A 16123-nucleotide genomic window follows, 5' to 3' on the forward strand; every position below is an offset into this window, starting at 1 on the left:
TCATAAATCACAAGCTTGGGTCCGTGATACACGGTTCGTTTCCTGAGAAGTTAATTAATTCAGACCTGGCCATTAAACATTCCTGCTCACTGGGCTTAGGACTGAGCTTCAGCTGAAGCACAGGGTTGTGGAGGGAATGCGGTGAGTATGCAAACAATTTCAGACGTGCCCAGTGCTGTAGAAGCAAGGCCAACAAAACACCGAAAATACATTACCTCGATTGCAGGTGTCTTAAACGTTGTTGCTGCATTACACTCAGGGTGAAAGGCTGGAGGCCACACTCCATTTGCATAAAGGAGGTCAAAATAAGATTGAACTGGAGAAGATATGGCCAAGATTTAGGGTCAGAGTGAAGGCTGGGGTGGAAAGGCGCAGCTGTTCACTTTCCTTTCCTAAAGTCTCTGAAGGCCTCAGGAGGGTGTGGGTCTGAACCAGGTCACTCGACCCTTGAGCTTGATGGGAATTCTTAGAATCGACTTTCCTTGTCAGTATCTTGTATTCAAATGCTGGATGGCCAAGGTGGAAAGGAGAGAATGAGTGAGCTACCCGGCAGTGCCAGGGTTTAGCTTCAGACAGCTGGACTCACACACGCAACCCCTGGCCCTCTTGTCTGTCTTGCACCCGCTGCTTTCATTTGTGTTATTTCAGGGAGATGTGGCAAGGACCGAGGGAGGACCATGAGCTGTCGATGCTTAAATGGAATTTTCTAAAACTGTGTTATAAATCACAAGCTGGAGCAAACGATGTGCTTTCAACTGTCCAAGAAACTAATTGGTCCGAGCTGTTAAAACATCACTGCTCACCTGACTTAGAACTGAGTTTTAGCCAATGCAGGGCCCAGTCCCGTGGAAGCTGAACGATCCTCTGGAAAGAGTCTTAGTTGGAAGACTCTGAACAGCCTGGCCAGTCACGAGCTCACTTTTAGAAAGTTCGACATGGCTTCAAGTGGTGTTTGGTGTTACACCCTCCCAGGGCCAGGCCTTGTAATGCATGCTAAATGCATGGACTAAAGGGAACCCATCTGAGCCCTACGGGTTGAGAGTGGAATCACTCATGGCTTCTCAAGGACAGAAGAAAGAGTTAACAAGGAAGGGGATTGACACAGGGCTTGGAAACCACCACGGAACTACAGTTGATGTGCTCAAGATAAAGTTAAGACCCATAGGGCTGGGGCAATTAAGATCATTTGTTGCTATTCCAAAGAGTCAGGGTTTCCAACACCCACATGGCAACTCACAATTATCTCTAACTCCAGTTCCTGGGGATCTGATGTTCTCTTCTGGACCCCTAAAATTTGAGTTACAGTTGTGAGCCTAGCAGCCATGTGGGTGATGGAAACACCATCCCAGTCCTCAGGAATAACCAGTGTTCCTTAAGCGCTGAGCCAGAGCTCCAGCCCCACCTGGTGGGCATTTTGAGAAATTGATTTTTGCAGCAGGGAATGATTTTCAAGCCAGGACATGTAGGTCAAGTCTTTCCTCTTTTGACCAGTACGCTAAAAGGCGTTTCCCCACATTATTCAAGTTAAAGAGGGTGAGATGTAGGGACTTGGCTGGAATCCCTGAAAAGAGAATGGAGTCAAAATGTTTCCATCAACACGCCTAAGACCTTAGTCGTAAGGATGAGATATAGTGACTGGGAAACTGCTCAGGGCTAGGGCCTAGAGAGGAATTTGTAATGAGCGTAAGGATGGATTCTAAGGATGTAGGATGGATCTTTCCATTGGGATGAGTCTGATTCACTGACAAAGTCCAGGTTTAGGGCCTGAACACTGCTCTGCATTTTTGGGGAGCTGGTGGAGGCTGGCTCCCAGTAGGGTACAAAGGATCAGTTGTTGTTTTTGACTGCTTCCACTTCAGCATTCCAGACAGCCAGGAGGAAGCAGGCTTGAGTTTACCAGCCCTGATTCCTCCTAATGCTAACTCTAGGCTGTGCTTCCTACACAATTGTGTAAAAGAAAATCTAGTAAGGGTTTGTTTTTACTTACATTTTAAGCTAGGGTCTTACTAGGAACTACTTTGGGATAGATGTTAATTGGGCTACTGTTACCAGCTACTGTTCCCAGGGAGCAGATCCAATCGTGTTTTATATAATCCACTTTACTAGATGTCCCCATATAACATTAGTAACCCTTACTGAAGTAGTATAAGGCAAAGACCAACTATTAGCTGTTTATTTACTATCTACTTAGTGATCTAAACATTGCTCCTACTGCCTTTCTGCCGAGCGAACCTTCACTTGCCACCTAAACCAGAATGTCCTGGAGAAGTGACTGACAATGCGCTGCTGACCAGAACAGCGTCTAACTGCTACGTCTGCTTCTGTAAGATCTTGCCTGTCTGCCCCATTCACGGTTTTAGAGTATTGTAACCTGGACCCAACACCTAGGCCTTTCAGGAGCAATCCTGGCTCCCATTCCCCTGTAACATCTCTCTCCCCTCACTGGTGCTGGGGTGCTTATTCCAGAAAGACTCCGGCAATGTTATCAACCACAAAAGAAAGAAGTAGAAGATGGCTCATCTGGCAAGAGCCTGGTGAACTAAGTTGGATCCACAGGGTTCATGGAAAGGTGGAAGGAGAAAAGGGGACCCAGGTGTCCTCTGACCTCCATCCCAGGGCCCTGCTCACAAAATAATACATTCTAAAAACTAGTTTTATTTATTTATTTATTTATTTATTTATTTATTTATTTATTTATTTATTTGCATCACTGTGACAATACCTAATACAACCACTTTACGAAAAAAGGGTTGTTTGGCTCCCAGGTTTGTAAGGTGTTAGGTCTGTGGTGTTTATTTTCACAGAGACACCAGCAGATGTCAGCAAAAACTAAAGTGTCATATGAATCTCCAATAAACACTGTAAGCTTTTCCCAGGTGGCCAGAAGTCAAGTGCAAAGCTTCACAGAAAGGCCAGTCTGGGTAGGACACACAGCCTTGTTCTACACTGCCAACCAACTTTAGTTACCTTTTTGAAGGTCAGACAAGTGTGATCATAGACTGGATATGGATTCATGAATAAAAACCTTTTCAAATACTCGATGTTCTTATTAAACAACCATCCAACAAAAATCCACACCAAGTAACAGAGAGGGATGAAGTGCTTGCTGCTCAAGTGAGGATGGGTTTGGATTCCCAGCACCCATTGAAAGCCCGTGGGTGTGGTGGCTTACCTGTAATCACAGAGCAGAGGGCAGACTGGATCCCCTGGCAAGCTGGCTAGCTAGAACAGTTCCAGCAGCGGACTCCAGGGCCACGGAGTCACACAACCTCAGCAAATACAGTGGCAAGCAATTGAGGATACAACCAAATCAACCTTGAGCCTCCACATCTACACATACGCACTGCACACGTGTCCACACAGGTGACCACGGACACATGCACACACTTAAAAATAATAAAGAGTAAGCTTGCATTGTTGCCAAAATATTGTCTTTATTAACTTACTCAAGATCACACACTTAAAAATAATAAACAATAGATCTGCATTGTTTATTTCTAAAATAGTCTTTATTAGTTTAAGATCTCTCTCACGCATACTTAAAAATTAAACAGTAAGCCTGCATTGCTTATTTCTAAAATACAGTTTTTATTAGTTTACTTAAGATCAGATATACTTTTGTCTATAACTTTACAGTATGTTTAGTCCCCAAACACACACAAAAACAAACAACAAAACTGTTGAGAAAACTTCCCCTTGAAAAAAGTTACTATTCTCTTCATAAAAGGAACAGTTCTGCTCTAAGGAATGATTAAATATAGCCATTTTTATATAGTCTTTTCCCCATTAGAAATATACTCCCATTGTAAGTAAAAATAAATGTCCAAATCTTCAGTTTTAGCAGCATGATAACACATAAATGTCACCCCAGCATGAAAAAGGCTGTGCTACGAGCGCTGCAGAGGTCCAGGGCCAGTCTGGGTTACAGTGTAAGGCCCTGCCTGCTCCAAGGAAAACAGAATGGAAAACACACACACACACACACAGACACACAGACACACACACACACACGCGCACACACACACACACACACGCACATGCCTGCACAAGTTTCCTCTGAAAAGCATGAGCAATGTGCAGCCCTAACTCACACTTGGGAACAAAAAAGGAAACAAAAAATGACTAAAACCAAATGATTCCAAGGGTTCAGATAAAACCGGAGTCTATCTGTGGCCCTGCAAAACATTTCCTTAATTTAGAAAAAGTAAATAATTATACCTTTTAAATTAAAAATAGTTCCTGACATTCGGATTTAATGACTTGCTCACTAGGCTTCTGACACTTGAGTCAAAGAGAAACCCTAGGGGTTGGGGATTTAGCTCAGTGGTAGAGTGCTGGCCTAGCAAGCGCAAGGCCCTGGGTTCGGTCCCCAGCTCCGAAAAAAAGAAAAAAAAAAAAAGAGAGAGAGAGAGAGAAACCCTAAGTGACAGCACATTTAATTCCAAGTTGGAAATGAAACAGCATTTTATCAAAGAAAAGCAATCAAGTGTAGTACAGAGATGACCAACTGAACAAAAATGCTAGTGTACTGGAAAACTCAAACTGGCTTCCATGCTTCAAAGTATTTTAAGCTGCTAAAGACTCAGTCAGGAACAAGAACCTTCGAAAGGCTTTAGTTGGCAAGAAGTGCTGGAGATGCTCCCTTGACCCACAGACCCCCATTCTGACTTCTCAGCAAGACTCCGTCAGGACGCGGAAACCTTACTTCTATTCCACACGTTCCAGCTTCTCCATATTTTCATCACTCTCTTAAGGGACATTTTTAGAAATCTCAACCCTCACATCTATCCAGTTTTAACAGCACAGAAATACTGCTGTGATGATTTGAATCAGGGGCCCCCACAGGGTCATACACTCGAATGCTTACTCACCACGGAGTGGCACTATTTGATAAGAATTAGGAAGGGCGGCCTTGTTGGAAACGTGTGCCACTGGTGGTGAGCATGGAGGTTTCAAAAGCCATGTCTGGCTAAGTCTCTCTTTGACTGTGGGTAAGGGCATAAAGATCTGATACTGACACATCTGTCTGCAGGCCACCATGCTCCCCAACCATGATGGTAACGGGTAACCCTCTGAAACTGTAAACCCTCAATATGCTCTTCTTTACTAGCGTTGCCTTGGCCATGGTGTCTCCTCACAGCACAGAACAGTGACCGAGACAAAGGTGCAGCCATTTATGTAGTACACACTCATGCTTTATATGGAAAAAGAGGAACGGAGTTTTCTTCAGGTACAAATCTTTACCACGAATGCATAGATTAAGAACTGAGACGCTGAAGGTGCAATGAACACTGTGTTCCTCTCCAGATGGAGGAAAAAGAACTGTGTTTCAGCACTTAGGTATCTAGTTTATTTTCAAAATAGCCACTTACTGTGTTGCATGAAAATCAGTTTTCTGTGTCACAGGTGCTGCTCCCAGCTAAGGGCTGGGCCTATCTATTTGTACAGCACTGTGAGGCGATGCACTAAAGAAATGCTAATAATCAAGGGGAAAGAGGATTGCTGTATGACCTTTAAATATCCATCAAAATATTAAAAACTTATAGCTATAAATGGACAAGAAAATTAAAGTTTATGAATTGAGAATTAAGAGTTTTATTGTATTGCCTAAAGTCGTCTGAATAGCCTCTGACTGGTGTGTTAGTAACAGTGACAGGAACCTTTCTGACCGTTTCAATGCTGTGACGAATCTATTTACAGTAAACAGCCTTTATGTTAAGTTTTTACCGTAACTTTGTCTGGGACAGTCTTCTTGCTCATCCCAGCTGCTTCTCTCGGCAATGTGTGTCAGTTCCCTCACCAGGTTCCTCTGATGCACACGTCTCAAGGACAGCAGCGGTAATCAACACTCCCATGACCAGCGGTGGCATCCACAATTCCATTTATGACTGATCCAAATTTCACTTCCAGAAAGGTCACTGTTCGTGTCTTTGCCGCGTTTTCATCTTTGCTGATCAATATTTGGCGATCACTTTTGTAAAATATCATATGGGTGACAGGGAGATAACAGACCATATGCTTTGCTGTAAGTGAATCAAATAACAGGTGTACAGACAGCAATCATGGGCAGAAGGGAAAAGCAGCTCACGACTGGCACAGACCACGAGGCACAGCAGCTAAGCACATCCTGACTTCTGCACTGGGAAGTTATGACTCCATGCAGGCAACAGTAAACTGAGGGAAACTCAAATCTGTACTAGGCTGCTATGGCATGGGGACGACTCAACTAAGTCATCATTACTGAAATGTGTTCATATGGGAACCCTAAAAACTGCAAACTATCTACACTTGTTAGACTGGCCCAGACAGGCTTAGAGCCAACTCTGGAGAAACAACCCATCTAAATTTACATCAACTAAAGACTAAATGCAACCAAATTCATACTTATTTATCAACAGTTAGGCCATCCTTGCATCTAAAAGCGACAGGGTTTAGAGAAAGCGAGAGCAAGAGAGACAGAGAGAGAGAGAGTCTTAGACCCGTAGTGTGACACTATCAATTACCCAGCGTGTTTATTATGGATTATCTCGCCTCCTTCAATCTCTATCTGCTCATACAGCCACTTGCGGTCGCAGCGGCACTCCGCCCCACATTTGGTGGAGCCACAGGTGGGGCAGGCGTAGAAGCATCCCAAGCAGTCCTCGTCCAGGCAGTCGCAGAGGTCCATGCCGCTGAATATCAGCAGGCCCTGGCTGTCATACACCTTACTCTTTGCTGGAATAATTTGTCTGTAAAACAAAAGAGTGAGCTGCATTTTATACACACTACATTTGAATGTTTAGTTGAAAATAAGATAATGAAGAAAATGGAGGTAAAATATTTCTATGTAGAGATGCAGTCTACTAAACTGGCTTACTGTGCTCTCCTTAGGAGAGTTCTATATGGGGAGAAGTGACCCGACCAAGTGATGAAAATGAAAAGGACACTGAAGTCATACAGATGTTAACCCAGGGCTGGTGAAGTGGCTCAGATGGCCAGGATGCTCAGTGTACAAGTGTGGGAACTGAGGGGCTGGACTCAAGGCCAGAGGCAAAAACGAACTTTGGTTTTCCTCTTGATCTCCTATACCCCTGGCATGATATGCACTCACACAAATACTATCTGTAACTAAGAATTCAGTAAGGAAATGTGCCCCCAAATGGCTTTACACAAACCATCACAGGATTAGTAGACCTCAGTGATTTGTCTCATTGGTTACCAAATCATACTGCTGTGAACATAGGACATCCCTTCCTCTAGAGGGCGGACACTCTAAGCAATGTTACTTGTTTCTTTCTTCTTTAAAAAAAAAAAAAGATGTATTTATTTTTTATCTATCTATCTATCTATCTATCTATCTATCTATCTATCTATCTATCTATCTATCTATCTATCTATCTATCATACAGTGTTCTGCCTGTATGTCAAAGAGGGTATTGGATCCCATTACAGATAGTTGTAAGCCACTATGTGGGTGCTGGGAATTGAACTCAGGACCTCTAGAAGAGCAGTCAGTGCTCTCAACCTCTGAGCCATTTCTCCAGCCCTGTTTCTTTTCTTAATGACTTCTATTAAATCTAGTCTGAAAATATTTTAAATCAATCAATGGAAAACTTCACAGTTGGAAAAAGGTAAAAATGTCGATTCCAGTAAGAAAACAGCCTGACCTGTTGTAAATTTGTTAATATCTTTTAAACATACTCAGTGCTAGCATATATATTTTAAATGACTTAGCTCCTGTTCCTTCACTTGTGTACTAACTGTGTGTCTACTTCGGACCTGTGCAAAATCGAAAGCACTCGAGTTCTCATAAATGCAATGGCCTTTCTGTCAGCTGTACACAGAAAGCAGACACATCAAGAAGAGAGCATCAATATCAAATTTTGTAAACTGCAAACATCTTAGAAACTGGCGAGCTCTAAGATTTTCTTCAATTATTTTAACCCTCACTCCAAAATATTACCTTGTTCACTTCATGCTACCTTCTCAGAAAGAAGCTTCTAGAGTTCCAACGGATGCTTTACTTTCCTACGAGTAACAGCCAAGGCTTTCAGGTTTAACTAATTCAGAATACAATTTAAAATGATTAACAGTCAGAAAGCTGAAAATTAAGAAAAAAAATACAAGAATAATGCAGATGTGTGGCAGTAACGTAACAAAGAACCAACAGGCCGGAACTGGCTGCCCACCTGTCAGAACTAGCGCTTGCATTTTTGGTGAGCTTCCTTTTCTCCCTTTTACCACTTTCTGGAGCAAATTCAGTTTGCTTTCCTGGGTTTGTAAACTGTAGTGACCTCAGAGCTTTAGCAGTCCTTCCCTGAATAAAAATACAAAAACTATAAATTAAAATCGTGAGCTCAAAACAGTAGGACTTTACTTAGCATTAGCCCAGGGTACCCCCCAATCTGGAATGCAGTTTGGAGCACACACACACAGAGGAAGGTGGGAAAACCCACTCTTCTAGTCTATATTCAAATTTGTGTACTATTTTTGCTATTTTAGTCTCTTAGCACATGCAGGAGCTGGCACACTGAGGACAGCAATGGCTGTCACCTCAGGAGAGAAGGCAGCTAAAGACAACGGCACAGAACTGAGGTTACAAATAACAATTTTCTGTCCTTCTGAACTTCTAACTTTTAAGAGGACAGTAGTACAGTGGTTTCACGTTCAAGCCATGTATATATATGTATATATGCACATGCTGCATGTATATATGCATATACATATATATGTAGGTTCTGGTAATTCAAGAGTTTGGTGAGAAAATTTTAAGTCTGTTATTTTGGGGAGGCAATAAGTGATCTTTCAAAATGTTTTCATACACCCAAAGTCAAGATTGGGTGGTAAAGAAGCCAGCCATATAAGAACAATGAAGAGATGAGGTGAAGACATCCAAGTCTAGATCATCGAGTATCTATGATGAACGAACTTCACATAATGCTGGGTCCTGGAGATGTGCCTGAGAGGAACACAACACACAACTTAAAATTTTAATCTGGTTTATTAATACAACAAAAAGGAGAAAACTGAGAAAATATGCCAGCAGCAAGCATTATAGAACACTGAAAAAGAGAAACTCTGAGAAGTGTTCCTGAGGGGGTAAAGACAGCTTCACGGATCTCACTTTTCTGATATAAGTGACCTGCGTACAGGTATGAGACCTGGGGAAAAGGCATAAAATATTTCATACTTTACAACGTAAAAACCATGTGTTCTTTGAGCACAGGAGGCCCTAAAGTTAACCTTAACTATATTCAGAGCGTAGAGGCAGAAGCATTATGAAGGGCCACAACTATTTAAAACTTTCAAATAAGAATGGGATAGTTTGGTTTTGGACCCAGGGACAAGGGGCTGAGGTGTGCACCCTCCTCCCCCTGCCGTTTCCCCATGAGACTTCCCTAGCTTTGGTCCTTGGGGGCCAGTGAACTCGATCACCTGAGAACAATTTCCCAGTAAACCTGCCTTGGAGGCCAGGTCTACTTTAGTATGTAAAATATGCACCTCAGTCTCTTATCCTAGGGTCCCAAACCAAACATCTTCAAAGGAGAAAAACTGAAGTTCTATTCACTGACTACTGGGCATTATGCCTCATGCCTGGAGACTCCAGCTCAGGGAGCAGAAGAGGAATCACTCACTGTCTTGAGAACAATGCTGGTCTTGACCACATGGAGAGTTCCAGGACAGTCTGCTACAGAGCAAGCCCTCGCCTCAAAATCAAAATAAAAATCAGTAATAACCCACTTCCTTGATTCTTTTTCTTAAAGCAATGCTTTAGTCCTAGACCAAGTCTGACATCCTTCCTGGTGTGTAGTCTCCAGTAGGTAAAACATTGTTAGCTACTTCAGTAACAGAAAAGGATATAAGTTCCTTAAGCTGGCCTTTGCCAATGTTCTAAAGGCCATGCCTAAACTCTCCTTCCTAAAGTCTAAGAACAGAAGTTGTAGCATTGAAATCTTGGAGACATTATGTTCTTTTGTCCTAAGCCCTTGTTTACTGCTCATTCTGGACTGTGAGTATATGGAAACATTTTAAAACATCACTATTTCACCTCAACTTTAAATCTGTTATATGCTAATGAATGTGACAGAAATATGACATGATTTCTTATAGCTACTCCATACATCTAAAGTCCCACACTGCAGAAAAGTTAATGGCATCTATACATACATCTGACTCGGGTTTCCGTCTCTGGCGGTCATCTGAATCAACATCCACGCTTCCATTGATGATCTGGGTACATTTTGGGCAAAGCTTCCAACCAGGTACGAGCTGCCTTCCAAACTTTGCACTCAGAAAAGTGGCATCATCTAAGTCAATTACATGTAGATTCTTTTTGGCTAGCTTTTTGTGTATGTTAAATGGGTCACAACATGACTTCTGTAACTCTTCAAATCTTTCAATATAAATTTTTACATGATGGAGACAAATCGTATTATTCCCAGAAAGTGTCATTCCAGTTCTAAGCTGAAGTAAAAGCATGTCATTTGATGACAATTCTTTCAATGTCTTGAAGCCCGTGTGCCGAGTGTAGAAGGTTTTATGGCAGTCATGTGTGGTGCGAAGCTGGACTCCCACCGAGCACGGATCCATCACCCTTGAATCTACCACGTTTCCCCTCTTTTATTTTGTCTAGAAATCTCTTTGGTAGGTCAACCTAGAGGAAACATTAAAGACAGATTGGTTCTGAAAATTCTTATTTGGAAAACTGTAAAAAGTTAGTACAACGCAGCTTCTTTAGAAAACAAAAGCAAAACACAGCAAACATTGAGTAGTGGGAAAGACCAAAGGCTTACAATAAGAATGTATTTAATCACAGAATGTCAGGTCAGATTTACACCAAAATACTTGAGATCACAGCTACAATGTTAAGATCGCATTACAGGGTTTAAGGAGAGAAATAGAAGAAACAAATATTCACATGAGAACTATTAGACTTTCAATAGAAAACTGCTTAGAACTTGTAGGGGATTTAAAAAGGATGCTGGAAACCAAAACACTGTATGCTTTATAAAATATAAGAATGTTACAAAAGATACAAAAGACCTTTGTGGAACTCTACAAGTTCAGAACTATTTCAATCAAAAGACAATTGGAAATCCCCCACTGCCATGCTGCTGGAGTTTGAAAGCTGACTGCATGAAAGAAAAGAATGGCTGATTTACTAGAAAGATAATTAAAGACACTACAGGATCACTGTAGTACAGACAAACAGACTGAGGGGTTTGCAGTATGATCTGGTACTGTGGTAAATAGCATTGTAAACCAAAGTGAAAAGGCTTCCTGGCTTTACAGACCTTTAGAAGGTTGCCTTACCGCAAATGTCTTCTACCTCTAGACACAGGGAAATCACCCCACAGCATCCTGGCGGAGAGATTACATGATCTGGTAACCATAGCAACTAACTGATACATCGAGACTAGAATGGCAAAGGAACGGTAAGCACTTCACACAAAATGAAGTGGCAGGATAACCGCAGGAAGGACTCAAGGATGCAACTTCCAGGAGACTGTTATTCATGAGGGGGTTACCCATATTCCTGTAAATAATCTCATCAATACTCTATACCATAAGCCAAATAAACTCCCTGGTCCACCAGCGGTTATTTTGGTGGGATCATTGTTTAGGTTTGTGGCTGGTGCCCCAGCTGTGGTAAACAGGGAAAGTTAATGCAAGGAACGGTGGGGCCTGCTGTGCAAATACTATGAGGGAACAAGCGAATACACTGTAGTCCTTGAACGGCATGTGTGGGATGAGACTGCTAGCAGCTCGTGATGGCAGCTATTATAAGACACCCAACTTGGTGGGTGATCTGGATGAAAGAGAGAACGAGATGGAGGTGCTGGCTGCCATTTCTTATAGGGACCCAAAAACTTGGAACCCAAGGAAAGAATCTGATAGAGTACTGAAGGCGAAAACAAGGTAGAACTGATCCTCAATACAGGAGAAAGAAAATCCACAATTCTTTCTGCAGATGGCCTGGAGCAGGAAACTGTCATTATACTCTGCCCTGAACTCCCTGAAGCAGACGGAAAGTCCTGGGTTCAAGTCCCAGCATTGTAGAAAAAGTGAAGAACACTCCTAAAATCTTAGCTTCTGGGAGGCTGACTGATGACAAATTCAAGGTCATCCTCAGCCACATCCCTGGAGGCCAGTCTGGGCTAGAAACTGTCTCGAAAGAGGGGAAAGGTCATCCTGGAACTCAGGAAGTTTATTTTTAGAAATCCAAGTCGCTAAAGCAGTATAATCTTTGATGGGTTAATTGTAGAAAATTAAACTGCCTGTCTAATCACTGCATTTAAAACAAACAAAACCAAAAGAGCAATACATGTATCGGTGCTTGGCCTGCATGGATGTCTGTGTTCTGCAGGGCTGGGAACCTAGAAAGTACAGCATCAGACGCCATGGAACTGGAGTTACAGTTGTTCTGCTATGTGGGTGCTGGGATTCCACCTAGGTCTTTGGGAAAAGCAGCCAGTGCTCTTTACTGCTGACCCATCTCTTCAGTCCCAGTCACTGCATATTTTTTTTTTTTTTTTAAGTAAGGATCTCTCTGGTGTTACTGTTAAAGTAGAACTGTCTACAGTTGTTGCCAGATACAGAATTAGCTGCATATGCACATCTGTGCTTTAGATAATGGATTATCAGTTATGTCCTACATATTGCTAAAAAGTTAACCCCATCTAAGTGGACAGTCATGCACCTTTATCTGCTAAATGCGGCACTTCCATTTTCAGAGCCTTTTAGTAAGCAGAGCCTTCTTCAGCTCTAGCTCTTTTTTATTTGAGCTAAGACTGATTTTCCGAATAACAACTTAGAGGAACTGCTCAGTTTAAATTTCCTACCTGAAGGTTGGTGCTTCTTTTCCAGACAAGATTGTTGGCAACAGATGAGATGGCTCAGTTAGTAAAGTGCTCACCACGTAAGCATAAGGACCCAGGTGTTATCCCTTGAACCCACAGAGGCAAAAAAGCCAAGTGTTCGGGTGCCCATCTGTTATCCCAGTGCTGGGAAAAGGAGGCAGGAGTCTCTCTGGGGCTTGCTGGTCAGCTAGGCATTCTTATTGACAAATAGTAATACCCAATACACTATACTTTGACACCTGAATGAATCAGTGGGTCTGCAGGCCCTTCTTGTATATGTGTAGCATTGTATATGCATCTGTTTTGTTTTCCAACCAGCAAAAATACCTCTGACAAGTATTTAACTAAAGGACTTACTCCAGGTTTTATTTTGCTTTTTCTTTTGTTGTTGTTATTGGTGGTGGTTTTTATGTTTTAAACAGCCATTAACTGAATTCCTGGGGATTTCATCCAAGAGGAAGTCCAGGATTTCCAGTGTCCATTTTGTTTATACATTTATCAATAATTTACTGAACTGCTCTTCCGCACTGATCAACTGGAACAGAGTATTTCTTAATCCGACTTTAAGTCCCAATGTCTCTAGGCCCACCAAATCTAGACAATCAGTGGTCAAGTATGGTGGCTCTAGGGTTACATGCTCCCCAACCACCTGTACACCCCACTTGTTCATATCAGTTCTTCCAGCATCACTATTTCCTCCTTCAGCTCAGAGGTAAGTTTCCATCAACCTATGTAAAAGAGTAACTTCAAGGCTTTCTGCTTTACAGAAACATAGTACTTTGTTACTTGTTAATCTATTATATACCAAGATCCCAGGGTAAGGAATTACCTGATTACCGAACAGCCATGGCTTCTCTAATTAGCAAATGCTGGCACTTTATTCTTAAGAACTTTTTGAATAAACACATATTCAGAAATTCCTAGAATCCCCAATAGCAAGCTCTCCTTGAAATTGATGTGATCAGATCTCACTTCTCTGCCATGATTCCCACAACCCTGTATGGTATTCACTCACTAATGCCCCTACTCTCTGCTACATCAGTATGATTCAAATCATCAGATCCAACAAACACCTACTATGCACATGGCACAACGGTAGAAAAAAAAATTAAAAGAAAATGAAACAAACAACAAAACCCTCAACCCACCAAAGTGCTTAACTAAAATCACACAGCCAGAGCTGAAAAGATTGTGAATTTTAAATACGGGCTGGAGAGACGGTTCAGAGGCTACTCTTCCAGAAGACCTGGAGTTCAATTCCCAGCACCCATGCGGTGACTTGTAATATCCTGTAAGCCCAGTTTCAAGGAAATTCGACGCCCAGTTCTTTTCTCTCTGGGCACCAGTCACGCACTGGTGGCACATACATGCTGGCAAAACATCCATCCATACAAAATGAAGTAATAAAAAAATGTTTTTAAAGTTGGCCTTGGGAGGCAGAGGCAGGTAGATCTCTGAGTTCTAGACTAGCCCCGGCTACATAAAGAATTCCAGGTCAGCCAATACTACACAGAGAAACTGTCTCAAAAACAGAAATGTCTCCAAAAACAAAAACCACAAACAAAATCAAAAACAAACAAACAAACAAAAAACAACCAAACCAACAAAACTAAAGACCCAGGCCTGGTTCCTCATTTCTGTAATCTGAGCTAATCAGGGAGGTGGTGGGTTGGGGGGTAGCTTAGCGAGTCCCCACAAAGAAGCTGGGGATGAAGCTCGGCAATGGCGAAGCCCTGGGTTCAAATCTTTCTACTGCAAACTAAAAACTTGCAGCCTGTGACCCTGATGCGGTGGCGGACCTACTATGGTCAAGGTAGAGCCTGGTGCCAGGCTGCTGCAAGCAGCAAGCCCCCTCCGCCGTGCATGCCTCCCCTCCTAACCCTCCCGGCCCCTCCGCGGCCTCCCACATTCAAGTGTCATCCGCAGAGTCCACTCACAGCCGTGCGGCCCGGTCCACCTGAGCTGCTACGGTTCTCAGTCGGGCTCCGGAAGCACTGTATCTGCACAGGCCAAGCTCGGTACTCCACACTATCGCCTGCCCCGCGTAGACACCGAGAGGACGGCGAATGCGGCTAGAGAGACCGCGTGCACCATAAAGAGGAGCCTGGAGGTGCCTAGAGCGGAAGCCAGCCGGGAGGCCTCCGGAGGCGGAAAGACTGGGGGAGGGGAAGAGGGGATGACTCAATCCAAAGCAAGAGTTACTTCAGATGCTTGCCCGCCCTGGGGAATGTATACTGTCCCTAGGTTGTGGAATTGGGAGGCTCCTGGAGGGCCTTAGCGAACCTAAGTTTCCTTTACTTCGTTTGCAAATCTGTTCTGTTTGTTGTCCTACCAAACGAATGCACCTAGATATCGTTCATCCTGGAGAAGAGTGAGTTAAATGCAACTCAAGGAATGGACCGTATTTAAAGTCTCACACCTTATTTTTTGCTTCATTTCAACTAAATATATTCTGAAACCCTTTCTTCTATTATACATTATAAAGATGGCTAGTTCTTTGAGTAAAAGAAGGCCCCAGGAAACGAACTTTTACATTTTTGGGGTGGAAAGAAGAGACACAAACATTGTGGTTTTGAGGTGCGGTGAGTTTTTGTTTTGGGGACAAAGTTTCAGCCAGGTAGTTGAGGCTGGACCCTAGAACTGTACATGTAGTCCACGAGGCTATGAATGCAATGGTTTCTTGTTTTTGAGAATTTGATGCATCTGATGTGTTTGGATCAACTCCACCTCCACTGATGCCATCTAGGAGTGCAGGAATGGGTTCATTCTCTTTGTCAGCTAAAGAATTAGAAAGGAGGCAAGCATTACCCAACGATTTGGGGTGTCCCTGCAGAGTCAACATGTAATAACCTAAGATTTTGAGTCCCTTCCTGGGGATCTTAGTTTTATTAATAAAAGAATAAACTCAAACAGAAACTCAAGGAGAACTTATTAGAGTTTAAGAAGAAAAACCTAGGGCAGGCAATTTGTTAATCTCAAAGTTGCCCCGAAGAGGAAGATGGAGACTATAAACACGTCAGCCACCATGGGCAGGCAGCCTTAGGGCAGAAGGTAGAGCTTCTGAAAAAGACTAAGGAAGTCTAACACTAAGTTAGGGAGCTCTGGCTAGCATTTGAAGAAGAAAGAGGGAAAAGAACAATAAATAGTTACACAGTTTTGAGTCAGGCCTCAGAAAGCACATCAGACCCAGCCAGGCCAGCCAAACCTAACCAAGGTTCTGCTCTTAGGACTGCACAGGGCTTTAGGAGTCTGGGAAGAGAAAACATGTTCTTAAGCTGAGTCTG

General features: G+C 42.8%; 1 protein-coding gene across 4 annotated transcripts; it reads right to left on the bottom strand.

Moving 5' to 3' along the window:
- Nucleotides 1–3490: 3490 nt before the first annotated feature.
- On the bottom strand, nt 3491–14889 carry Arl14ep (ARF like GTPase 14 effector protein). 4 transcript variants are annotated; one of them, XR_015682897.1, is made up of 6 exons: nt 14777–14889; nt 10147–10633; nt 8169–8296; nt 7943–8039; nt 6504–6728; nt 3491–5971 (listed from the first exon to the last, which is right to left on the bottom strand). XR_015682897.1 is itself a non-coding variant. In XM_087651938.1 (5 exons), the coding sequence occupies exons 2-5, from the start codon at nt 10567–10569 to the stop codon at nt 5824–5826; spliced, it is 924 nt and encodes a 307-aa protein (XP_087508064.1). In that variant the 5' UTR covers nt 10570–10633; nt 14777–14889; the 3' UTR covers nt 3491–5823.
- Nucleotides 14890–16123: the final 1234 nt, after the last annotated feature.

The sequence above is a fragment of the Rattus norvegicus genome, chromosome 3 (genome assembly GCF_021556685.1).
Source record: "Rattus norvegicus strain SHRSP/BbbUtx chromosome 3, alternate assembly SHRSP_T2T, whole genome shotgun sequence".
Classification (NCBI taxonomy): Eukaryota; Metazoa; Chordata; class Mammalia; order Rodentia; family Muridae; genus Rattus; species Rattus norvegicus.

Bases quoted from the DNA above. Each gene is read 5' to 3' on its own strand.
- Arl14ep (XM_087651938.1), bottom strand. From the start codon at position 10,569: ATGGATCCGTGCTCGGTGGGAGTCCAGCTTCGCACCACACATGACTGC. The intron at 6,729-8,168 runs GTGGGCAGCCAG...TTTGTTTTACAG, and splicing joins GCAAGCGCTAGTTCTGACAG to ACAAATTATTCCAGCAAAGA. The intron at 5,972-6,503 runs GTAATTGATAGT...ATTTTACAAAAG, and splicing joins ATCCATAATAAACACGCTGG to TGATCGCCAAATATTGATCA.